We start from the raw sequence: 26407 nt of genomic DNA on the forward strand, positions 1-26407 counted from the left end.
GGATGACCCTCTGAAACTGCATTCAGATGCCTAAATTTCCATTACAAGTTGGAGATATGTGACTGAAATTAAATTTTGTTCTTTCAGATTTAAATACACTCATGTGGCTTGTTTTAAATAGATTTCACTAATGGATAATTTAGTCTATTTATATATTCTGTGCGGAAATTAAAATAATAACTAAAGAGAAAAATCCCCCTAAATTATATTGTGATAAGAATATAAATTATTAAAAATAACACAATACTACTATTTATTGACTATTATTAATAGTTTAATCTATAATTTTAATGCTTTAGCTTTCTCTAGATTATGATTCGACGACATTATACAAATAGACACTACTTAATTTTAAATTAAAGAAATTTTTGGCATAAATTGAACTCAAAGGAGACTAAAATAAATTTTAAGATTTTAAATAAATATGTAAATAAAATAGAGAAAGCACAACTACATATTGAAAAGATAATATGTAAGCACATAAATAATGCAACATGATGTTTAAATAAAACAAAACGCAAATGTAAAGAAATATTAAAGCCTAGATAATAGAACAATAAACAGTCAAAGCAACCCTAAATCGGGTTGCATTATACTAAAAACATTCACAAATCTGAATGTACAAACAAATTTACTCTACGGGACGTAGGCACTATGCTAAATTAAATTATTTATCACAAATACATAACTAATCAGATTTAATCGGGTACCGTAATATGAGTTTCAGGTACCCTAAATCCAAAAAATCCTAACATTAACTACCCAAATCTGTACCAGAACCCATAATTTCAGGTTTCGGGTACCCAAAATCCGCCGGGTATTGGGTCGGGATCAGGTATACCCGAAACCCGAAAACTAAATTTGCACCCCTACTTCTGAAACTTCATAATATCTTTGCAGATTTTCTTTGTTTACTTTTTCTTAAAAATGGAAAGGTTATTAAATGATGGTCCCTCCCATGTCCTCCCAAATTTTAGTTGCCCAAATGAATGTTAATTAGCTTCAATTCAGAATACATATAAGTGGAGAAATTCGATTTTGGAGTGAATTTAAGAGTTGATTCACTAAAAGGTATACTATTTTCTCCGTCCGTCAATAGTAAGATTAGTAACCATTCCCACTTTAAGTTGATTTCTCCAAGCATAGAAAAATCGACTAGTATGAATATAAATGAATCCACTAATTTTTAATACATTAATAAAAAATAAAAATATTTGTTTTTTACTTACTGTATCTGCCAAAAATTTAAATTGTTCGAAGTGTAATTAAAACTACCAAAAATCGTAAAGTGACGTCACAATCCACCAACTCATTCTACTCACGTATCATTTAAAATTAATATATAGAAGTGAGACTCAAATTAAACTAACTTTCTCCATCCACTTTTTTTAACATTGCTTAAAACATTTGTCAAAAAGAAATTAGACTCCTATTCACGGATGGGGGAAGTACTACATTGTTTATAAAAAAGAGTGAACTTCAAAAATGGTCCCTGGACTATAGGTTTATCTCTAAAATGGTCCCTGGACTTTAAAAATATCACCAGTAGTCCTTGGACTAAGGGTTAATATCAAAAACGATATTTTGAGACAAAAATGCCCTTTTGAGGGGTTTTGGGGGTTTGGGCAATTTAGTCTTTTTACACTTTTAAAATTTTAAATCTGATATTATTTTAGTTATGTACTAAATCTGATATTATTTCAAAATTATCATTCTTCTTCCCTATTGTCATCCTTCACTTTGTTTCTTTATTTCAATATTAGATTTAATTTTACAAAATTAAATTTTAAATTTCAGTTTTTAAATATCAATAAATTTTTTTTATTATAAAATTATTAAATAACAAAAATTATTAGTCATAATCAATATTTGATAGTGTCTAATATTTAATCAATAAGATATAACAACGTCTTAGTTTTAATCAATATTTAATAGCGTTAATCATAAATAGACAATATAACACGATTTATTCTGAAATAAATATGCGTCTAATGTAAGACTTATATAATTTTCGTTTATTAATTTGAAAACAATCAATCAAAATGACTAGAAAATTTCAACAAAAATACTCCTATACAAAATTTTTAGTCGACTTCATAATATTCAATCACAAACAATTATAACAACCGAACGAAGGCTAAATAGAATAGCTCTTATTTTTCCATCACGATTAATATTATTTTTCTGTACTTCTTCAATTCAGCTTAATATTATATTAAATAACAAAAAGTAATAGTTTTAATCAATATTTATAGTTTCCATGAATTAATAGTTTTAATTAAAAAAATTTATTGATATTTAAAAATTGAAATTTAAAATTTAATTTTGTAAAATTAAATCTAATATTGAAATAAAGAAACAAAGTGAAGGATGACAAAAGGGAAGAAGAATGATAATTTTGAAATAATATCAGATTTAGTACATAACTAAAATAATATCAGATTTAAAATGTTAAAAGTGTAAAAAGACCAAATTGCCCAAACCCCTCAAAACCCCTCAAAAGGGCATTTTCGTCTCAAAATACCGTTTTTGATATTAACCCTTAGTCCAGGGACTACTGGTGATATTTTTAAAGTCCAGGGACCATTTTCGAGATAAACCCATAGTCCAGGGACCATTTTTAAAGTTCACTCCGTAAAAAAAACACAATTCAATGTACACGGTCGTCGCGTACAATAGCAAAGTGCATTTGATGTAGTCCTGAATTAATAACTTTATCTCAAATTAGAGGAATAATTAGGATTTCTCAATTATTTTGGAAGTTTGTTTATGAGAGTAAAGAAAAACAAACACCTAAAAATCTAACGTGGTCCCGGCCATTACAGAAGATAGGACTGCAATATATGCTTACATAAGTTGTTAAAAATTTACTCCCTCCGTCCCACATTTGGAGTCACTTATTGTTATGACTCGGATTTTAAAAAAGATTTGAAACGTGTAATAAATGAAGTGAAATGGTGGACTGTGTAATAAATGAAGTAAGATGATAGAGTGTTTAATAAATGAAGTGAGATGGTGAAGTTGGTTGAAGGTGGGTCCCTTTTAACTTTTGATTTTTGTTTTGATTTATTTTAATGTAGATAATGACATTTTTATGTACTTTTGATGAAGAATGGGGTAAAATTGTATGACCAAACATGAAAAATTCTAAAAGTAACTCTTAAACTGGGACGGACTTTTATAGCAAAAAATGACTCTTAATCTGGGACGGAGAGAGTATTTAACAATCAAATGCTCACCTGATAATGACATTTTTACATATACCCTATTAATGCTAAACATGTACTATACAACATATAAATTAATTGAATCCTATGACATGTGTGTATGTTTTGATATAAAAAAAACTGCATGGATTTTAAATTTTTAATTACACTACCAGTCTACCCAGTGGCGGAGCCAATGTAGAACCTCCAAACATTGGCTCCTTTAGTATATATTTTCACACAAATATGTCATTAAAATGGTAGTGGCACAGCGGCTGAATACGTGTTATGTATACTTGAATGCTCAAGTACGATTCCCAATATATGCGGTTGTTTCAAATTTTTGTTTCTTCATGTTTTATTCATTAAAAATCAAATCTTTAACAAATAATTTAGGTTAGTCGTTTGTATTATTATTATTATTTTTTTTTTTTATTATTATTTCTAATCATATAGAACTTCTAAACATTTATCATTTCCAAGTATTTCTCTTCTAAACATTTATCATTTCCAAGTATTTCTCTAAACCTCAATTACAAGTATTTCTCTAAACCTCTACAAATATCGCATCCCGTAATCAAAATTCTGAATCCGGCAACTGTGTCTACCTCCATTGGAAAAAAATATCAAAACCTATAACAATTTAACTATCAAAAAAAAAAATTTAAATTATTTTTATCTTTATATATATAAAAAAATATTTGGTCTGGCAATTAATTGGATAGCGACAGCGTGGCCATATTTGTGTATGAATGCATCACAATTGACAGGCGGTTAAAAGGTGATTGACTCCAAGCATAGAAAGATGGACTGAATTAGATTCAGAATTATTGAAGAAGTAGATTGAAATGTGGAACCGGAACCGAACCGTGAGGCTATTTCACGGTTCCGGTTTCGGTTTGGAACCGCCGGTTTTCCGACAATTTTAAATGGTTTTTCACGGTTCCGAACTGTCGGTTTCCGGCAGTTTTTCGCGATTCCGGCTCGGTTTTTCGACGGTTTTTCACGGTTCCGGTTTGGAACCGATGGTTCCGCCGTTCCGGCACAGTTTCGGTTCGTAAAATTTGAAACCGGAACCGGCCCACGGTTCAAAATATGGCGGTTCTGGTTCAAGGAAAAAGTCACGGTTTCGGTTCGGAACCGGAATCAGCGGTTACGGTTCCGCGGTTAACCGCTGGAACCGAAAACCTTGGGCATCTCTAACTACATGCTAATCAATATGTAACAATTTAGGAAAATATTACTCTATAAATATAAACAATTTAAAATAAATGACTACATGCTAATCAATATGTAACAATTTAGGGAGTAGAACTTTGTTGTCATAGACTATACCGTTGGCGAACTGATATCATTTACAATTTTATCTACTTTTTGTGAACTAAGATAGTACATTTTACTAATCTTACATATTCTTCATTTAAGAAATAATTTTTATATTTCAATTCATCCATCAATCCTATATGTAACGGTGTTTGTGCCATCTCTGTGAATCTAATTGCGATTTCGATTGCTTTTGATTTCGGAAAACATTTGCAAAACAGTTTATATATTTGAGAGGACTAATTTGTAAACAACGTTGGACATATTAGTATTGTTTTAAGAAGGAATGCTAACCTTTATGAGCCCTTTCAGCTCTCTTACAACATAGCTTGATTGTTCATAAACTCTAGCATCTAATAAGTGAATGTCCCTTTCATTTTTGACACGTTTATCTTTATATAAAAAAAATATAATATATTGTCTGGCAATAAATTGGATAGCGACAGCGTAGCTATATTTGTATGTGAATGCATCACAATTGAGAGCCGGTTAAAAGGTGATCGACTCCAAGCATAGAAAGATGGTTCTATGTTTGGTTAGCGACAGCGTGCATGGTCCTATTTGTATATTAAAGCATCACATTTGACAACTGGTTAAAAGGTGAATTCTCCAAGCTGCATAGAAAGATGGACAGAATTAGATTCAGAATTATTGAAGAAGTAGATTGCTTTTAAAAACATGAATAAAAAAGAAAAAATAATACTCCCTCCGTCCCAGATTTGTAGTAACATTTTGCCATAAAAGTCCATCCCACATTTGGAGTAACATTTAGAATTTACCATATTTGCACATAAAATTTTACCCCATTATTCACTAAAATTACACCCAAATGTCATTATCTATATTAAAATAAATCAAAACAAAAATAAAAAACCAAAAAGTCAAAGAGGGACCCACCTTCAACCAACTCACTTCATTTATTACACACTCCATCATCTCACTTCATTTATTACACACTCCATCATCTCACTCCACCATCTCATTTCATTTATTACACACTCCATCTATCACTTCATTAATTACACACTCCACCAATTCCTTAAAACCTGTGCCATAACTAAATGTTACTCCCTCCGTCCGCCATTAGGAGTCCCATTTGTAGGCGGCACGAGTTTTAAGAAATATTAAGAAAAATGGGTGGAAAAAAGTTAGTGGAATAGGGGTCCCACTTGTATATATTAGTTTTAAATAAAATGTGTGTGGAATGAGTTAGTGGAAGGTGGGACCTTATTACCATTTATGGTAAAAGTGAACCGGGACTCCTATTCGCGGACGGACTAAAATGGAAAAATTGGACTCCTATTCGCGGACGGAGGGAGTACTACGAATGTGGGACGGAGGGAGTATTTGGTTTGGCAAATAATTGGATAGCGACAGTGTGGCCATATTTGTATATTAAAGCATCACAATTGACAGCTGGTTGAAAGGTGAATTCTCCAAGCTGCATAGGAAGATGGACTGAATTAGATTCAGAATTATTGAAGAAGTAGATTGAATAAAAATGAACCCACTAATTTTAAATAAACATAACATTTAGGGTAGAGGAGGACGCTGGTAAATCACAATCCAAGTACTTCAAATGGTAAGCTTATCACAGCTTGTAAATCACGGACTGGACTGTCACGAAGCTTCCATCTCTTTTCCATTATTTCTGCACCTCCTTTAAATATCTTCACCCAATATCCCATACCATCCTCACCTCATCAGGTATCTCTTTCTTTTGCCTCAACCTTTTCTTCATCAACTAATTATACATTCTCTTTTAACTTTTCATTTCTTCTCTGCAGATTTCAAAAATGAGGAGGCTAACAGACCACTTCGATCGCCATACCGTAACAGAACACTTCGAATACTATATCCAGCATGGGGTTCCACATAAGCCCTTTTGCCAGAATGCGATGCCTAGACCAACTGCTATTGAGGTACTGAAATTAGGGCGCGACCATCTTGAGCAGCTTAGGGATGACTCTTTCTTTTCCGTATACAATTGGTTTAACACGAATCTTTGGAAAGAGTTAAATGAGCTTTCACTTGAAGCATATAATATTCTAACAAATGCATCTCTATCTCTAATCCATGCTGGAAAACTTGACGATGCTTTTTGGTGGAGGGATCTGTATGCCAAATCTGAGAAGCTTCTCACGCGAACACGCCGTAAAGTTTATTTGCATAAATTCTGTAGAGTCCTCATATACGTTGCCGCCATGTTTGCTTTTAAATTTCTGAACAAAAAATTCGCTGTTTGGCTCCTATGTGGATGGTTCTTGGGCAAATTTGTTGAAAAATGTTTTGATCCATTTTTGATAGACTCGATGAAAGGTCTCCATGAGATAGAGAAGACTGCTCAATACATATTACGGATGACGAATTTCATAGGGTATCACTTGCAGTTCTCACCGAGCCTCTATAAGCCAAATGCAAACAACCCTCCTGGTGCAACGTTTAGGCTTCCTCAACAGTAGACTTGTTTATTTTTATTAGAAGACTGGTTTATTTTTATTATTACGACTGTTTGTTTTATCAGACTTGGTTATTTTTAACAGAACGGTTTATTTACGCTTATTTAAATTTTAATTTTTCCGTTGACTAAATATTAATGTCTGTGAATTGAGGTTTCGAATTTAATTTTTATGGAGTATGTAATATCTTCCTCAGCTCGTCGCGACATCAAATTTAATTTGTGTTGACCTAATTTTGTGATATTTTTAGTTTAATATTGAGCACTGTTTTAGCCGTATGTCGTAGATTAAATTTTGTTTTGGCAGATTTAAATACACTCAATAGGCCTTTTTTTAAATAAACGAGTTTTCCAACTTATCGCAGTGAGTTCCATGTATATAAGATTCCATATACGTATATATTTTTAATTGAGATACACAATCTATTACAAACGTACACAAACTTAAATATTAGCACTAAATTTAGAAACAGAAATAAAATTTTATAAAAACAAAATGAATACAAAATAAGCCCGAACCCTTAAAAGATGACAATTTGGCTCTACAGATTCAATCGATATACAAAATGTAATGCCCGCTTTTATTATTACCCTTTTTACGTAAACATTTTTGTTTTGAGAACGAGCGAGCGATAGACCTTGAGCAAAATGCCGTCCTTATTAATTGGTTGCGTATGGAAATAGTGAATGCTTGATTTATTGTAGTTAAATTGTGTGGTGTAAGTTGTCGACGAGATTGATGTTGATTCGTCGATGAAAAAATTGGATGTTCGTTTACTTGGAATTACACCAAATACTAAAAATAAAACACCACAATTTAATTAATATTCTAAATCAAACATTTGGATCTATAACTTTTATCTATCTTATTCTAGCCCATTTATCCTATTTCAATTGGGCCTAGCAATTTATTTCTTTCTTTTCTCCCATTTATTTTTATCTGTCAATTCTTGGTCAACAAAGCCTTCTCCCAATTCAATTCCATGCGGTGCAGTGTTTTAAAAATCGGACCGGTTCAGCCGCAAACCAGTAGCCTTTTCGGTCCGATTTGGCATCTTAAACCGTCAGGTAATTGAGCTGTTTTGAACTGGAAAAATCGGGCGGTTCGGCCGGAAACTGCTATTCGGTTCGACCGGTTCCACATCCAAACATTAAAAAAGAAAATATTTTCACAGCTTCGATTCTCTCCTTTCTCCGGTGCTTCCACGACCACAGCTCCTCCTACTCCGGCGCATCCATGGCGCCGCCCCCTCCTACTCCAGCGCCAGCGAATCGAGTAACTTTCAAGAGACATTCGAAGATGTAAGCTCCGTGATATTGAAGAGAAGAGAGAGAGTGATGAGTGTGGGTATTCGAAATTGAGACGAAAAGAAGAGAAAGTAATACTCCATCCGTCCCAGATAATTCGTCTCAGTATTCCATTTCGGTCCGTCCCATATAATTTGTTCCATTTCACTTTTATCATTTTTTGTAATGGATCTCATATTCCACTAACTCATTTTTATTCACTTTTTATTATAAAACTAATACTTTAAAAGTAGGACTCACATCCAATCACTCTTTCAACTCACTTTCCATTATATTTATTAAAACTCATATTCGGTTAAAGTGGATTGAATTATCCGGAACGGAAAGAGTAAGTAGTAGTAGATGGGATGTAATTGGACCGATTATCAAAATTAATTTAAATAAATAAATGGCCTACTACCTTCTCTATGCATAGTTCAGAGAGACACGTGACTCTTCGTCCCACCTAATAATTATGCCTAGTCAATATCTATACAAACGATAAATTAGCTGCTGTTTATTAATATGAGAGTGCATAAGTAATACTCCCTCTGTTCTATTAGAAATGAAACGTTTTCTTTTTTGGTCTGTCTCATTAAAAATGAAATGTTTCTAAAAATGGAAACAATACTCTCTCTATTTTTTCTTCTATCTTACTTTACTCTCTCTTCATTAACTCACGAAACAACACTGCATAAAATCCTGTGCCAAAAAACAAACGTTGCATATTTAATGGGACGGAGGGAGTATATAATTGTTGATTTAAATACTGTATTTTATTCAATTTATTGTATACATGCGCGTTTTTTTGCATGAATATCATATAAATATAATATAAATATTTATATATATGTTTTATACAGTATTCCGGTTTGACTGATAGTTCGACCGGTTGGACCAGTTGAACCGTGAACCGATAGTCTTGTCGGTTCGCTTACCGGTCTAGTTTTTAAAACATATTGCGTTGCCTCCATCCATATCTCTACTACCTAAAATCTCTCCAACAAACAAATAAAATCTCTAGACAATCCTTCGCCACAACTACAACCTAGTGCAATTATCTTCTTCATTCCATCAAGAGGTAATCTCTCCTCATTCCATGAATACGACGGAGATAGGCAGTGGAAGTGTTGACAGCGCTGCTCTCAGATCGAGAGAGAAAGAGATGGGAGTGTATGAGTGCTCAAACGGTTCTCCGGTTCTCGGTTAACCGTAATCGGAATCGGAACCGGCCGGTTAATTGAGAACCAGAATCGGGTACCGGTTCCAAATTTTTAAATAAAACCGGTTCCTAACCGGGAACCAGATTATAATTCAATTTTATTTTTTTATATTTAATATACTAATAAATTTAATTTAATTGAATTAATTTTGAATTAAAGTAAAATAATTTGATACTTTGAATCTACAATTATTTCCCCAATCCATTTTTTATGAACTAATTATAATGAGTAGGTTGTCATAAGTTTGTTTTTAATTTCCAAAAGAACTTATACAAATACAATATCATTTCATATGATGGAAATTTAACTTTATAACAAATATATGTAACAATTCATTTTAACATACTATTTTAACCTGTTTGTGAATAATTTATTAATTATTCCGTTATAAACCAAAAAGTCACAACAAGATCAATTAGTATTGAAAATTCCAATGAATATTTGTTTAGCCAAAAAAAAGAGAAAATGGAATTCAATTTTTCAAAAAAAAAAAAGAAAAAGTAAATGGAATTCAATTTTAAGACTCATTTTTTAAAAAATTGCTAAAGTTTAGAACTCCTATTTTTGTATTAAAAAATTGCTAACATAAACTAGTACGACCAACTACACTTGGCATCATTCTTATCCATAAATGAATATTATTGTATTGTTGGTTTGTTTTTTTTTTGTGTATTTATTTGAATTTTTAGGTATTATTTGTTATATTTCTAGATGTTGAACTATTTAAAATTATAAATAAATTCGGATTAAAATTACGCATCGATTCCGGTTCGGAACCGAAATCGAACGGTTCTTAACTGGCCGGTTCCAAACCGGAACTGACCAGTTCCGGTTCTAGGATTTATCAAAATTTAAAACCGGTTAACTGGTCAACCGGTCTGGTTAGAACCGGAACCGGCCGAATAAGCATGCCTATATGGGAGTGTGTTTCCTGAGTTGAGAAATTATCCACTGATTTGGGGCTGGAATTTAGAGAGTGGAAGAATGCAGTGTTAAATCTAGTGAATTTGAAGAGTTTAGAATGTTGAGAGAGATAAGAGATAGTAGTAGTAGGATCAAAATCCTGCAATTTAGAGAGGGAGCGTGTTTCTGTGAAGTGAGAATTATAGGGAGAGAAGGAACACTGTTGAATTTTTCTCTTTATTTTTAATATGAAAAACAATGAAATTTGGAAAAGTTTGGAATTTTATTTTATATTATTGTAGTAGTAAATGTATTAGAAGAGTGAGAACTGAAAGTCCTACTTTTTTTATGTAAAGAATATCCACATAGAATGCAATAATTTTTATTTCCATAAAATGAGATCTAATTGTCAACTTCTTAATGGTGTATTAGAAAATGTAATATACAATGTATGAGGTGATCCCTACCGGGTTTCGACTCCCCACCATTAAAATCTTGCGTCCGTCACTGATTCCCTCCGCGTCTATCCTGTGTTCTGTTATCACTTACACAAATTGTCTGTTTATAAGTGCGAATCTATTGCACAATGTTGCAAATTACATCCCCAGCAAATGTCTGTCAATTAACTTTAAGTGCATCCGCTATTGATCATCTCATTCACAAAACCCTATTGGGTGCTACGTGTAAAGTCGTCACTCGTCAGCCATATTCCCTCGGTATATTTCGACAAGAGGAGGTAATATAACAGGTTACAGTGTGAAGCTCATGCAGTTTGCAGTTTGCAGAAGAAGGGGAAGGAGAAGGAGAAGGAGGCGGCGGTGGTGACAATAATCACAAAATGTAAACAGTACATGGATGGATTTTCGAGTCCAAAAATCACAAGTTGTTTGAATCTATGAAAATTTGATCCTTTCAACCCTGCAGTATTTCACAAATTGTAAGAAAACAAAATAAAAGAATTAAATTAACTTTGGCGGAAAGGGAATAAATTTGATTTCTCTTTCTAAAATGAGTTAGGAAGTTCAGAAAAAATCTATATTGCTACATAATACTCATCAAATAGTGTATCTAGGTCGATAACTTCGCAGCCAATCTTCACCCTTTTCATCGTAAACGTTTGCTGTGGAAATTGCATAGCACTGGCATAAGCCGAAGCTCCACGCCAAGCATCAAGAATCGGATCTGATGATCTCGCAATCTTTATAGGCGTAGCACTAGGCCGGATCATCCGAATTCCGCCCTCCAACCGCTCTCTCATACCTGGGATGGGAACAGACAGCTTCCACACATCAGTAAAATCGATTCCGTCATTCTATCTTCCACATCTCTGTCTTTTGATGGCAACCTCCTTAGAGAGACTCCCACCATCTCATCCATCCCGGCCTGATCAATGCCGATCAAATTTGGATTGAAGAGAATTTCTGGGCACCGGAATCTTTCTACTCCGAGTATGATCTGGAGGTCTTCTTTGGTTAAAGGGCGAAAGCGAGGAGCCTCTGCAGACGAGGACCCGGGCTCAGGTTTGGAGGGGACTAGGTGGGGGGATGACTCACCTGTAGCCTAGAAGAGAGGCGAGTTAACTCTGCTTCATCTGGATCTGGCTTATCATCGTCATCATCATCATTGTCCCGACTCATCAGCTTGTACAACTGCCAATCTTCATCTTTTGCACCAAAAGTATCCTCTCCCTTGCCTCGGTCAAAGGCTGCTGTGGTCAAGAGGCGCATTCTTTCTCTCTGAGACGAATTTAGCCTCTCCCCGCGGCCAACGCCTCCTGAAACCAAAAGAACATACAGAAATGGTTGAGATAGGGCTGCTAATATGCAATTCAAAATTCTTCACCAAGATAGACGAGAGAGACAGAGAGAGAATTGATGCAACGATAAAAACAGAACACATTTAGTAACAACAGAAACAAAGAACCTGCTCTGGCGTAAGCATCTCATCGGGTATACTAATGAGATTGTATCTATCGACAGAGGAAGAATCCGGTTTCTCCACGCTTTCAACAGGTTCTCCCTTTGCTTTCTGTAAAGATTGTGTAGCCTTCGACAGGGCAGATTCAACTTCTTGTTGTGAAGTATGCACAGTCTTTGCAAGGATTGAAGGAATATCATGCTCTGATGCATTCCTGAGTCTCTGTAGCAGAATATCCAAGTCTCTTATTTCATTTTCAAGATCGTTTATCCTATTAAACCTCTTAGCTTCAGCCATCTCCCTTAATCTTTGACCTTGCTTCTCTTTCAAAGCTGCCTTTCTAGCAACTTCTTCCTCAGACGGAGCCTCTTCTACTGGTGCGGGAGTCCAAGGATGCTGCCAACACCTGGTCTTTTCTTCCGCTTCCTTGTCCCCTTTCTAAAATCAAAGTAAACGATTATTTCCATGTTCTCGCTGAATGTTCATGAATGTGATTGCATGGCATCATTGCTGAAAGTAGTTTACCTGAAACAAGTGAACTTCAGCCACGTAGTCCTTCGCAATATAACAATGTTCCATCTTAAGGTCTTCAGCCTTCTCCCATGTAAGATGAGACCTAGTTTACGATTTCGATGAAAACAAGCCTCATTAGACTTTATATTTTCTCTTTTCATGGCAATAGAGTTAACGCAGATTGCATATGATGAGGATATTTGAGGGAAAGAAGTTGCTTTAGGTAATCGGTGATGTGATATCCGCCAACATTAGTCCGGCAGCATGCTTCATAGACAGGTTCTCCATTCAAAAACTAAAATTGGATAACAATTCAACAAATTAGTAGTCAATTGCTGGCTTTCCAGAGACTTCAAAGGCTGGATCACAACAACATACAGGCTACTCGCTATTGTAACATACCGGGATAACATGACTTGTATTAAATCCAGAGCAGATAGCTAGTCCATCGCCACTACAAATGCCAAGCTGTTGATTGTGCATCGACCCCAAATGCTGCAATCATGTAAAAACTTTTACAGGGTGATCCAGTGATTCAGAAGAACATAAGTTCAGGGGAAAAAAACATTTTTTTAAGAAACTCGAGCAATATACCCAGTTGGAGAAATTCTATTGTTATTTTGACTATTAAAAGTAAAACAACCAATACAGATAGGCATCTTCTCATGAGGAACAACTTTACCTACAGAAGGCACTCCATAAGTCTCAAAAAGAAGTTCTGCCATTTTACTCCGGGATTGTACTGGATTGCACAAGCATTCTATTATCAAGACTGGATGGTTGATCTGTTCATCCAGGATATTGAAAGAAATACCAAAGCAATGAAAAATAAGATGAAAATTGGACTTTTGAAAGAAGTGAAAATCTAATTGGCAGCATAACATGACAAAGTAAGGTGGCCTACAAAAGGTCATTGTCGATGAAAATAACACAAAGCAATATGTTTCTAATCCATTAAAGTGGATATGGTGTATATTAGTGTCCAGAAAAGCGGCACCCAGCATATCAGCTCAGCAGTTACGTTAGCACATTAAGTTTGTTATGTTGTTAAGGTTTCTTTTCAATGATATTATTAGGTGGATATTTACAGCTCTCAATTCAAAAGTCAATTAGATATAGCTAACACCCAAATTTCTTTGGTACATTTGATGTAGTGAAAATTAGATTAAAACACTATCAGAATCTCATCTATACAGCATGTGAAATACAAAATGAAAAAAACATCAAGATTCAAGATGTAGTTCTGGGTTAATTATAACCAACATTAAATGGTGTCATGGCTATGAGCAAAGTGAAAAAACACAGTATAAGTGTATTCCCCAAAAACTTCTAAAACGAAAGATAAGGTTCAACCATTCAATTAGCAGAGTTCATAGCATAGGTCCACCAAAAACAAAAAAACTAAGGAAAGAAAACTGTGAGTGACCAATCTGGTGCAATGGACTTCTATGAGGGTTTTTTTTTTACAAAATATAGTCTCGGGCCTAGGGAGATTTAACAAAACATTATGTGAAAGGCCAAAGATATAAGTGGGTGTATGAACCTGTGATTCATCTGCCCCCAACCGATCAAAGCCGAAGTCGAGAATCTAAATCAACATAAAAAAATATGAGAACTATATGTCATAAAACCATATTAGACTACAAAGGAGACTCGTAAGCAATGTTACTTATAGGAGCGGTGCAATAATAAATATAGGTGAAAATGTGGGAGTGCCACAGAAAATAAATTTTCAGTTAATGATACACAAAAATAAATGCAATATCCTAGCATCACACTGGATGAATGAAACTCAATGATCTGTTTCTAACAAAAAAGTCTGACTTTGTTTCTCCTAATGTTAGCTACATAAGCTAGGAGTGGTTCAAATTGATTACCTCTTGAGGAAAAATTCTTTAACAAAATTACTCATATTATTACCAAGTCATGGAATCAGGTCCTACTAAAATGTTGCATATCTCCAGTTAAATGCTAAGAGTTTTACCTCTAAAAGATTTTAAAAATAATAATTATAAGAAGACGCAATTAGTATGCAGCTTCAACATGACTGGTAGATGATAAACTTTGCAAATCTGTCTGCAATAGATAATGTAAGTGTTTTGCAAGAAGCTTGCCATAACTGAATTTAATTTAAGCTATATATAACGTATATGCTTCAACTGATAAAGGGAATCACATGACATTTTTTTGCATAAGAAGAAGCAATAAATACATATTTTGGTGGGTGCATTTGAGACTCCAATATATTAAAACATGAGTGACTCCAAAATTAAAGCATTTCTTAGGTGTATCTTTTGTGTATCAACTATCATGGAAAATCAACCAACACAAATTCACTAATACACAAGAGGCACCATGCTGAAATGGTGTAGAAAAATAAATGTCCAAATCGTTTCTCTTCTTTTTCCTCGTTATGGGGAGGAGACAACATATAACTACAAATTATTTGCAAAGATACAAGCGCAGCAAGTGACTGGTAAATCAAAAATAAGTGAAACAGCCTTACATATTCCATTATCTCAAATTGATAAACAACGTTGCTGTCAAAAGCCGAGCGAGGTCCTGACCTTGTGCAGTCAAAATATTTCAGTAAAGCGGGATCATGGTCCCCGACAACTGTTATAGTTTCACCTGCACCCAAAGAAAAAAAATAAGAACTCATCTCCCAACCCTCGACTGTTGAGTAACAAGACACAAGTAAACAGTAGCTTTTACTATTCGGATAGGTCTTTCGAGTTTTTCCTGAATCACAAATACATTAGCTTCACATTCTTTTCTTTTTTCGTAATCAATGAGTGCATTCTAATTCTAATCCTATCAACTTATGGGAAACATTATAGAACTAAAAACTCAAACAGATAATGTGGCCATTTCAGGTGTTAATTCCAGAATCAGAAGCTCAGAAAATTATAACGAAAAAGAGGCCATGTTTCTACCAATTTCAAATTGCAGAGCAGAAAATTAATGATCTCAGCCCCAATTAAAATCAAAACAATGGAGCATAAAAGCAGAAGCACTATAAGCAACGCTCTCTGAATTTACCAGTAATCTTATGGCGCGGTCTCTGAATAATGTTTCGGAAAATAACGCGAGGCTCGCTCTCTCCCGCCCATCTGCAACAGGAGCCACAATCGTTAGTCATGAATTTTGCATACACGAGCAAAAAGGCTATTTTTTCACTAGATAAGAGCAGAAATAGGGTTTAATTTGGGGGTTACCCAATGCGGAAATAGGAGCCGCCATTGTCGATGACGATTGGGTGGTTTGGAGGGAAGCTCCTGTAGTCCGACTGCCGCTGAATCTTCGATATGAATGGCATTTTCGTTACCTCCTTCTCTCTAGCCAGAGGAGAGAGAAATCCGTCTAGTCGTCTTCTATTTTCGTCTGCAAATTTCTGGAGCTGCGAGGAGTGAGCGAACCGGCGGTCCGATTTCAGCCGGTCTGGTTTTCATTTTAATTTTGGCATTTTCTAAATCTTTATTGTATTTTCAATATAATTAATATTTTTCTTTATTCTGCATTTTGCGCATAAGGATAACGCGGAAACAAAGATGGACGTCGGGCGGATGTCCGAGCCCATTCGACGGGCAAATGGGACGGGCGTGTCCTACCATTTCATTCGGCGGACGTCCGGTCGGACTTCCGCAACATCCGCCGTTGGAGATGCTCTAAATGATTTATAGGCATACGTCCTTTAATTGATCGTTAAAATATGTAAGTGACTAGTAATTTTTGTTGATGAAGATAATGTTGTTGTTTAGAATAAGAGGACTCTTTAGAATATGTATCGGGTCTTTGAAAATCGAAAGGCAAATATTTGTGAATGAATTTGATTGGTTACACTTTTATGGTGACAGTCACTTATAATCGACGTACGTGTTAGTCATGATTAATGAATACATCAAATGAAATGGAAGAACTAAAAAAATGGAGTAGTACTCAGGAATTTAGTTAGTCAAGATTAAATTTTCCTGATATTACACAAGAGTGAATCGGTTCGAAATTATTCAATATTAATTTTATCATATGATGAAAGTCAAGACTAATAAATCAAAACCAATATGTAACCGGTTCAACTCCACAATTTTAGTGTGTATCTATTTGTGTCAAAAAACGAGCTTTGAGTCTCCCCAATTTTATTTCTCACAATATTTTCGGAATCTATAGTAAATTGTCATCTAAATTTTTAAAGACAAAAAAACATTGTTTATTGAACAAACTACCTCAAACTACATCTACAGACTACAATCAAATTTTGTTTTTTGCCAATCCCAAAACTCACAACTCCCCAAAATTATCAAACAAGTGACCAAAAAAGAGCTAACAGTCAAAGATGCAATGGCATTACACAGCAATTACTGATTTACTAATAATCAGATCATATTGAATGCAACTCAAAAGTATTCAAACGCCTTATAAGTTAGAACACAACTACAGGCAAGCGATCAATTAGAGGGTAAGTTCATTCATCACTTTACAAATGGGATCCCAGAAGTCGTCCGTCTAGCATATTCCACGTAACGAGAACCAAAAATCTGTGTCAAGAAATACTCCTCATATCGTATCCTCAGCTGGAAAAAACGCCACACGACTGCTGCAAATCCAAGTGTACATACTGGATTACACAGCATTACCTGGGTACCAACGGACCATATAAGGAAGCCACAATAACTTGGATGCCGGATGTACTTATAGACTCCATGAGTGATCAATACATGATCTTGCTCACGAGATCTCCGTATAAAATGAGTGAAGGACCTTCCAGCAGTTATAATAGCCAACTTGCGCATTAGTTCACCAACAACTACCAAGGCAAGACCTGTGTTGCTTATAAACCGGTGTTCTTTCATCCCGGGGAAGAAATAAACTTCAACTAAGTACTCCACCAGGGAGCCAACCATGGCCACAACATAGTTTTTGCTGATTAAAAGAGACCCTAGAGTTACACTGTTTTTCCCGTGAAAGAAGACTGCTAGGAGATATTCAGAACCATGGAAAAGGAATATGGCAGAGAAAAATTGCAATAACTGTCTGGATGCCGTGAAGCTGAAGATCTCTGTCATTTTTCAGAACACCAAAAAAAAGTCTTTCCTCAGGATAAAAACAAGTTTCGGACACTGAACGGCCCTCAAACAAGGAAACTTTTTAATAAGTTGTGTTGGATTATTCCAGACCTGAAGTGATTGTAGAGAAGCAATATATTAGTGATGAAACGCGGGGCTCCACGTTATTCAATAAAGGCACTATAAATGACATCCCTGAACATAGCACAAGCATAAAGTCACACTGATTGTCAAGTGATTGAAAGCATTAGTCTGTATTGCACATAGAAAATAACTTCTTCAGAAAAGAGCTCCATTAAAGTAAAATTGTTCCGGGATAAACTCTTTTTCTTTACAAAACCACCGGAAAAACTGCAGCTCCAATTAGCAGATCACACCTTATTCTTAATTGAGATCTAGGGAGTATTTTCTTACAGAAGCACCAATCAACGAAGATGACAAAGCTCAATGTGCATAGAATCATAAAGAATACAAAACTAAAGATTATGAATAGAACAACTTCCTCTTATTAAATGCTAGAGTTTATGCACAATCAAGCTATGCAAGATGCAGCAAGAATACAACCTATGTTCTTCAAAATAACAAGGCTTTATGTACTGATTATGAATCAACTAAGCTGTTAACACAGCAAGATCTAAAACACTCTGATTATCTCACACACTCACAGTATGAATAATCTCGCTCACACAGATTTGAAGAAGAATGAGAGAGGGTTTCTTGGAGAAAAGGGATTCTCTTATTGATTAATTTCTGACTCTACAAGATACAAGAAAATGAGCTATTAATAGCTAACACTAAAGTGGTAACTGCCACTAACTAACAGAATCAAGAAACAAGAAACAAGAACCTCAACAGTTACTTTCTAACAAACTAACTAACTCTAACGGCTAGTTTATACTTGCTTCTTTCTCCACTCTTTAGCACTTCTTTCTTTGAGTTTCTAGACTGAATGTGAACTCTAATCTTACAATTCTCCACCTGAGTGCACACTTCAGTCCTTGCAGCAAACTTTGATCAATGCCTTGCAATGATCAAACTTGTCTCTCCCTAGAGACTTTGTAAGCATATCAGTTGGATTGTGTAAAGTGTCAATCTTGACCACCTTTACTCTTCGCTTCTCTGTTTCATCCCTGATAAAATGTAGCCTAACATCTATGTGTTTGCTTCTCTCATGAAAATATTGATGTTTAGCCAAACACATAGCTGAGCTGCTGTCACAATGAACAATCATGGTTTTCTGACCAAAACCAAAATCTGAGATCACCCTGAATCCAGAAGCTCTCCTGCACAGCTGCTGTGAGAGCCATATACTCAGCTTCTGTTATTGACAAAGCAACAGCACTTTGTAGTCCAGACTTCCAGCTGACCACAGTACCAAACATAGTAAAAAGATAACCAGTTTGGGACTTCCTATTGTCTAAATTTGTTGCATAGTCAGCATCACAGTAGCCCACCACTACCTTTTCACTCACCTTATCACAGCAATTGAAAACAATTCCCCAGTCATTAGTGTACTTCATATACCTCAGATTCCACTTAAGAGCATTCCAATGCTCCTTTCCAGGATCAGCCATGTACTTGCTAGTAACTGATATAGCATGAGCCAGGTCTAGCCTAGTGCAAATCATAGTGTACATTATGCTTCAAACCACACTAGCATAAGGAATAGACTCCATCTCATGTACTTCTTGCTTAGATTTAGGAGCCTGCTCCTTTGGTAGCTTGAAACTTTGTGAAAGAGGGGTTGAGGCAGCTTTGGCATTGTCCATCTTGAACCTCTTCAGAACCTTCTCAATGTAATATGTCTGTAGTAGCCATAACTTCTTAGAGCCTCTATCTCTCTGGATATTAATCCCCATGATCTTTCTTGCTTCACCCAGATCCTTCATTTCAAAACTAGACATCAGATCTGCCTTTACTTTATTTATCTCAGTCACAGATGGCCCAGCAAGGAGCATATCATCTACATAAAGTAATAGATAGGCACTGGAGTACTGCCCTTTTTCTTTATGTAAATGCAGTCATCAAACTTTGACCTTATGAAGCCAATTCTCAACATCTGCTCGTCAAACTTCTTATTCCACTTCATAGGACTTTGTTTAAGTTCATAGAGGCTTTTCTTTAGCAAGCAGACCTTACTTTCTTCTCCAACCTTCACATAACCCTCAGGCTGATCCATGAAAATAGTCTCCTCAAGGTCTCCATTGAGAAAAGCAGTCTTTACATCAAGCTGTTGTAATTCTCAACCAAGTTGATTCACCACAGCAAGCAATATCCTAACAGCTGGGGCAAACACCTCATTAAAATCAACACCTTCTTGCTGTGTAAAGCCTCTAGCCACCAACCGAGCTTTAAACTTTACTTTATCTTTTCCAGAGGTTTCAATATTCCTTTTAAACACCCACTTACAGCTTACTAACCTCCTTTCCTTTTCATTTATCCACCAATATCCAGGTTTTGTTCTTGAGTAGTGACATACTTGGATTTTACATGGTTTTAGAGGGTGGTTTTGTATGAATTTGATCACATTTTGTCTATTATTGGGCATGTTTATATCCACTTCTCTATTATGTTGGTATGTTGACCATTTTGTTAAAAATGTGTAGAAAAAGGTACAAAATATGTGGATGTGCAGCAGCCTTGCTTTGAGACAATATTTACTGGAGAGTTTGAAGTCCAATCAGCCTATAATGCATATCAATCTCTTCGTCTTCGAAAGAGCTTCGCGTGGGTATCTCGTACGCCTCAATCGGAGTTCGGTAGGCCGGGTGAATTTTCCTCTTTATAATTCTACCCGGCCGGGTACGTTATTTTGGCGTATTCTTTTGCCAAAAACGCGATTTTTTATGGGAGATTAAAGGGAAAACGCCTAGGGTTCATATCATTCAACATCTACCGCCTCCAACACTCACATACACCCCCAAGAACACCTTTGAGAGAGAGAATTGAAGATTGAAGACTTCCAATCGGAAGATTGAAGTTGCAATTCCATAGATTCATTCTCACAGGAGTATCTTAATCTTTTCTCCATGTATTTCATTGAATTCTTTGTTTCAAACATGGTTTTTGTGAAGAACATGAGTAGCTAAACACCTTTTGTAGAATTCTTGGTGAAGATGCATTAATTTCATAGTTTTTATCCAATTAATCTTGTTCTTACCTTGCTCTTGTAGTTATTTGATTATTCTTGGGTTTATTCCTTTCAATTGCTTGATCACCATTTGATTGTGTAGGATTAATTAGATTAATCGGGAGATGAAATAATTAATCTGGAAATAAGAATAATTCACACCTTAATGCAATAAAACTCGGGAGAGTTGAGGTTTTGAGTGAGGTCTTTGACCTAATCGAGCTTTGGGAGTTAGGGGTTTTAGGATTAGAAGGGGACTTCAATCCTAGCACCTAATCTACAGGTTTCTCACCTCGGGAGGGGGTTTAATCTATAATTGTGGTCGACTTAGTAACTCTAGAGACACCAAAAGGTAAGACAATTTGATTGGATAAGAGCTTGGAATTGTGCATCGGATCCTTGAGTTCTACATTTTTCTCCATATTATCTTTTCACTCCGTGTTTACTTGCTTTTATTTATTTACTTGTTCATTTTATGCTTTTCGTAGTGTTAGAACAAACCAAACCTTTCCTGATTATCTAGATAGTAGTCAACATTTGTTCGTGGTAGTTAAGTTGATACAAATTTGTCTCTGTGGGATACGATACTCTTGTTTGCTAATTGCTACACTGTCCCCGTACACTTGCGGGTATGCCAGCCCCAGAAAGAAGATAGAGATCACCTGGTGAAGGAAAATGGCAAAGAAAATTAAGCAGAAAGATGAAAAGCCACTAGATTGGAGCATCGATTGGCGGGCAAAATAGGAATCATAAGAACAGTCTAGAAGCTTTATCCACTATAAAAAGGAGCACGCAAATAACATGAGAGATACGATCGTCACCTTTTCCAGCTCCTAGTTAGTTTTCTACTTTTCTACACACTCATTTGGGGGGAAATTTTCTGGGGGGTTCTCGTTTCATAGGAAGTTTGGGTGTAACACCGTCTCTACGGAGGCGAAGAAACAATTATCCTTTATTTTCTGTCTACTTTTGGTACTCGCCGAGTCTTCGCTGTTCGAGGCTCGGCTTTTGTGTTGTTTCTATCGTTGGATTTTTCGTATTTTGCAATGGATATTTCTGTTTATATTTTGTTTATCTTGTTGTGTTGTTTTGGGATCGATTTGCTGATCTTTGTGGGTTGATCTGAGTTTGAAGCTGATTTGTGAGAAATCTGTTGTTGATCGGAGAAATATACATAGATCAGTGAGAATCCGAGGTGGAAATGATGTTTGGTGGTTGTGGGTGGCTTGGATCCAGAGTGGATTAAGCGTCCCGTGACTGGATCTATTTGTTTGAAGTTTCATTTAGTTGTTTAAATTCTGCATTCTCGTTTTACCTTGTCTAGTAGCCGTAGATCTGCCTTAGTTTTAACTGTTCTTTGTTTTTACTGCTTTTAATTCCGTCTGCTTCGTGTCGATTTACGTTTTTGCTCTGTTTCTTAACTGGTTATTTCCTGGTAAATGTTGAAGAAGATGATGTCGCTGTTAGTTGGTCCTTTAATTAGTTATTTTGCACATTTTCAATCGTACTCTACCTTTTCAGAAAATGGTCCCCACATTCAGTTGTTTTCTTAGGTCTGGGTAATTTAGGGAATAATTTTCTTAGATCTAGTAACTGTCTCGCTTGTTCAGGTTTACATGCATGTTTCTTGTTTCTGCCTAGATCTAGTTGTTAGGGTAACATATTTCTATTACCAAGTCTAGGAAGTAAAGCTCAACCCTAAAAATACGTGGCAGCAGCCAACAAAAAATAGTTCCCGAGTCTCAGGTCAGAGGCTTGCTTCCTCTTCCATGCAAAACAATCTTTCTTGAGATGCCCAGACTTCTTGCATCAGTGGCAAGATCTAGTTTCCTTTTGAGCATCAGAGCTGGAGGCTTTAGGATCATCATACTTCTTTTTGAACTTCTGCTTCTTGAACTTCTTTACATTTAATGCCTTTGCAGCTTGCACATCAGTGCCCTTGCTGGTACTTTTCTGGAGCTCCTTGGCCATGAGGGCTGAATACACCTCTGTATAGGTGATTGGTTTATCTCTGCCATTGATAATGGCATCACTCAGTTGATCATAAGAGCTAGGCAGGGCATTGAGTGTCAGGATGGCCTTGTCTTCATAAGAAATCTTGACATCCACAGAGCCAAGATTATCAACAATCTTGTTAAGCTCACAGATGAAGGCTGAATTTTACTCATATAGAAAAACGATATAGGATTGCCCCTATTTTGAGATTTTACCCGATAAAAGGATTCTTAAAATAAAATAAATTTTGATGGATAAATTGAAATATAAAAATAAGAATATTACTCCCTCCGTTCCATAGTAGTGGAGGCATTTCTTTTCGGCACGAAGATTAAGAAAAGTTGTGTGAGGTGAGTTAAGTAAATAAAGAATAAAGTAGAAAATGAAAAAGGTAGAGAGATGTAGAGAGAATAAAGACAGAGAGAGTGAAGTAAGTGGGAAGAAATGTGTTGACTTTTACCAAAAAAGGAAATGACTCTACTACTATGGAACGTACCAAAATGGCAAAATGATTCTATTACTATGGAACGGAGGGAGTACTTTTTAATAATAATAATAATAATAATAATAATAATAATAATAATAATAATAATAATAATAATAATAATAATAATAATAATCTAATATTCTTACTACGGAAACTTAACAGTGTATAATTATTTTGGTACATATTTGATTTTGTTTGCTTTTGTTTAATTGCTTAACGCATTTGAGTATAGTTTATGGAGTATTCAGTATTCTGTTTTCTTTAAGGATTTACATCGACTTGTCAAATTACTAATTTTAGTTTAGGTTAAATGGGAACTGGAGTACAAATTTATTGAATTGATATGCTCTTAGTTAATCCACTTCACCAATAGTGGATTTAGCTGCTGTGGGGTACTAGGGTTTCAAACTTACAGTTTTAGAGTGAAAAAGGAATCAAATAGTAAACCATCCCAACAAAAAGACAAAAGAGTAAAAACTCTACATAGTAGCTCTTAAACTTAATCCAGTAACTGTAGCAATCCCTCTCATTAAAAAACCTATCAGACTCCTCCAAACACCTTTTGAAAGCATCATCCTTCCTCCTATGCACCATGTCCTCGCACTCGTACTTCTCCGCATCTTTCACCATCTCCTCAATTTCTTTCTCAGACAGCCTGCACATGTAGTTGATGATGCTGATGCTGTTCTTCAATCCCGTCCCTATGTGCTCCGCTGACACATTCAAGATACCGTTCCCATCAATGTCGAAGCACACTTTGAATTTAGTAATACCAGTGGGCGCCGCTGGAAACCCAAGGAGGCTGAATTCACCTAGCAGATTATTATCACTACACTTGCTTCTTTCGCCCTCGTACACCATAAACTTCGCACTCGTCTGATTCAAACCCAACGTCGCATGAATAACCTCCACCCTTGTTGGGATTGGTGTATTCCTTTGAATATATACATCCATCGCATCATCATAACCTCCAAGACCAAGTGACAGCGGAGTAACATCCGAAAGAATGAGATTTTGCACATTCTCATCGCCTTCGCCGCTCAACTTGGCAGCCAGCACTGCAGCACCATACGCCACTGCTTCGTCTGGATTAATGGTCTTGCAAGCCTCCTTCCCATTGAAAATCTCCTTCAACATCTCCTGCACCTTTGGAATCCTGCTCGACCCGCCCACCAGCACCACCTTATGCACACTCCTCCACGTCATCTTTGCATCACTCAAGCATTTCTCCACCAGTTCTATACACTTGTTGAACAAATCCATGTTGAGCTCATTAAATTTAGCACGAGTGATGGTTGAAAACATATCAATCTCCTCAAACAAAGATTCAATCTCAATATTAGTTTGGGAAGTGGAAGAAAGCATCCTCTTTGCTCTTTCACAAGCACTCCTCAATCTCCTAATAGCTCTCGGATTCGTACTAATATCCTTACCATGCTTCCTTTCAAACTCTTTTACAAAGTGACTCACCATCCTACTGTCAAAATCTTGCCCCCCAAGATGAGTGTCACCGGCAATAGCCTTCACATCAATGATACCCGCCTCAATCCTAGCCACAGACACATCGAACGTGCCACCACCAAGGTCAAAAATAAGCACATTCTTAGCAACACTACCCCCTTTATCAAGACCGTATGCGATGGCTGCAGCAGTAGGCTCATCGATGATCCTTATAACGTCGAGGCCGGCAATGGTTCCAGCATCCTTGGTGGCCTGACACTGAGAGTCGTTGAAATAAGCAGGCACGGTGACGACAGCACTCTTGACAGATGATTTAAGATAAGCCTCGGCGATATCCTTCATCTTGAATAGCACCATTGAAGAGATTTCCTCAGCTGAATACTGTTTTTCCTCTCCTTTGTAGGTCACTGCTATCATAGGCTTGTTGTTGTCGGTGGGGTGAGGAATGACTTTGAATGGCCACAATTTCATGTCACTCTCAACCATTGGGTCATTGAATTTGCGGCCAATCAGCCTTTTTACATCTGCAAAGCAAAGTAATAAATAATACTCCAAATACAACATATGGTTAGAATAAAAAATCTGTTAGGCATTGATTTTGGAATAGAAAAATATACATTTTCTAAATGTTAGGGACGATATGTACATCAATCTAAAAGGTTTCCTCGATTTTAATTTTATTTATTATTGGTGTAATTTTCCTTTATTGAATTTACTACTCGTATTGGTCAGTATAATAGTAATCAGAATATCACTAGTATACAACTTGTATTTTCCTATATTAATGTGGACATAATAAGTACATAGAAGAGAAAAAACTGACCAAAGACGGTGTTGGTTGGAGCATTAGAGACTTGATTCTTGGCAGCGTCTCCGATGAGACATTCGCAATCGGTGAAAGCGACACAAGAGGGCGTGGTGCGATTGCCCTGGTCGTTGGCTATGATTTCAACGCGGTTTTGTTGCCATGCTGCCACGCACGAATACGTGGTGCCCAAATCGATCCCGATCGCCCGTCCTTCCCCATTTCCGGCCATTTATGCAAACGAGTTTAGATGCTCTTTCAAACCGTGAGATTTTGAACAAAGGAACTCAAAGTTCACGAAATGAATAACAAAGGTCAAAATAGCTCAGGTTGTTTTTATGATGAGTCCGCTTACTTATTTTTATAACCAGTATGGCAGCATCCATTCCCGTGATTTTTCAAAAAACTAATTTAATATTATTTTACTATTACATGAATTTGAAATATAATAAATGTGCATAATAAGAATTTGTGTAAAAGAAAGAATAAGATTAAATAAATTAAAATAAATAAACACACATAATTTGATTGTAACTCAAGTGAATATCTATATAGTAACAGATACATAATACTAGTAGTAGTAGATCATAAGTTTTGGAAAAAATATCTAATAATTTTTCGTATATTTTAATTTTT

General features: G+C 35.8%; 1 protein-coding gene and 2 pseudogenes across 1 annotated transcript; all 3 read right to left on the reverse strand.

Moving 5' to 3' along the window:
• The window catches only part of LOC125224161, an 80525-nt pseudogene extending 54522 nt beyond the window's left edge, over positions 1-26003 (reverse strand).
• On the reverse strand, positions 11365-16237 carry LOC125204061 (annotated as a pseudogene).
• On the reverse strand, positions 17125-18137 carry LOC125223102 (protein-S-isoprenylcysteine O-methyltransferase B-like). The gene is made up of 2 exons (XM_048126086.1): positions 18005-18137; positions 17125-17886 (listed from the first exon to the last, which is right to left on the reverse strand). The coding sequence occupies exons 1-2, from the start codon at positions 18105-18107 to the stop codon at positions 17300-17302; spliced, it is 690 nt and encodes a 229-aa protein (XP_047982043.1). The 5' UTR covers positions 18108-18137; the 3' UTR covers positions 17125-17299.
• Positions 26004-26407: the final 404 nt, after the last annotated feature.

The sequence above is a fragment of the Salvia hispanica genome, chromosome 1 (genome assembly GCF_023119035.1).
Source record: "Salvia hispanica cultivar TCC Black 2014 chromosome 1, UniMelb_Shisp_WGS_1.0, whole genome shotgun sequence".
NCBI lineage: Eukaryota > Viridiplantae > Streptophyta > Magnoliopsida > Lamiales > Lamiaceae > Salvia > Salvia hispanica.

What these genes read in the sequence shown, in the direction of transcription:
- LOC125223102 (XM_048126086.1), bottom strand. Translation starts at nt 18,107, where the DNA reads ATGCTTGTGCTATGTTCAGGGATGTCATTTATAGTGCCTTTATTGAAT. An exon ending in CTTCTCTACAATCACTTCAG is followed by an intron (nt 17,887 to 18,004) that starts GTCTGGAATAAT and finishes GAAAAATGACAG; the next exon opens with AGATCTTCAGCTTCACGGCA.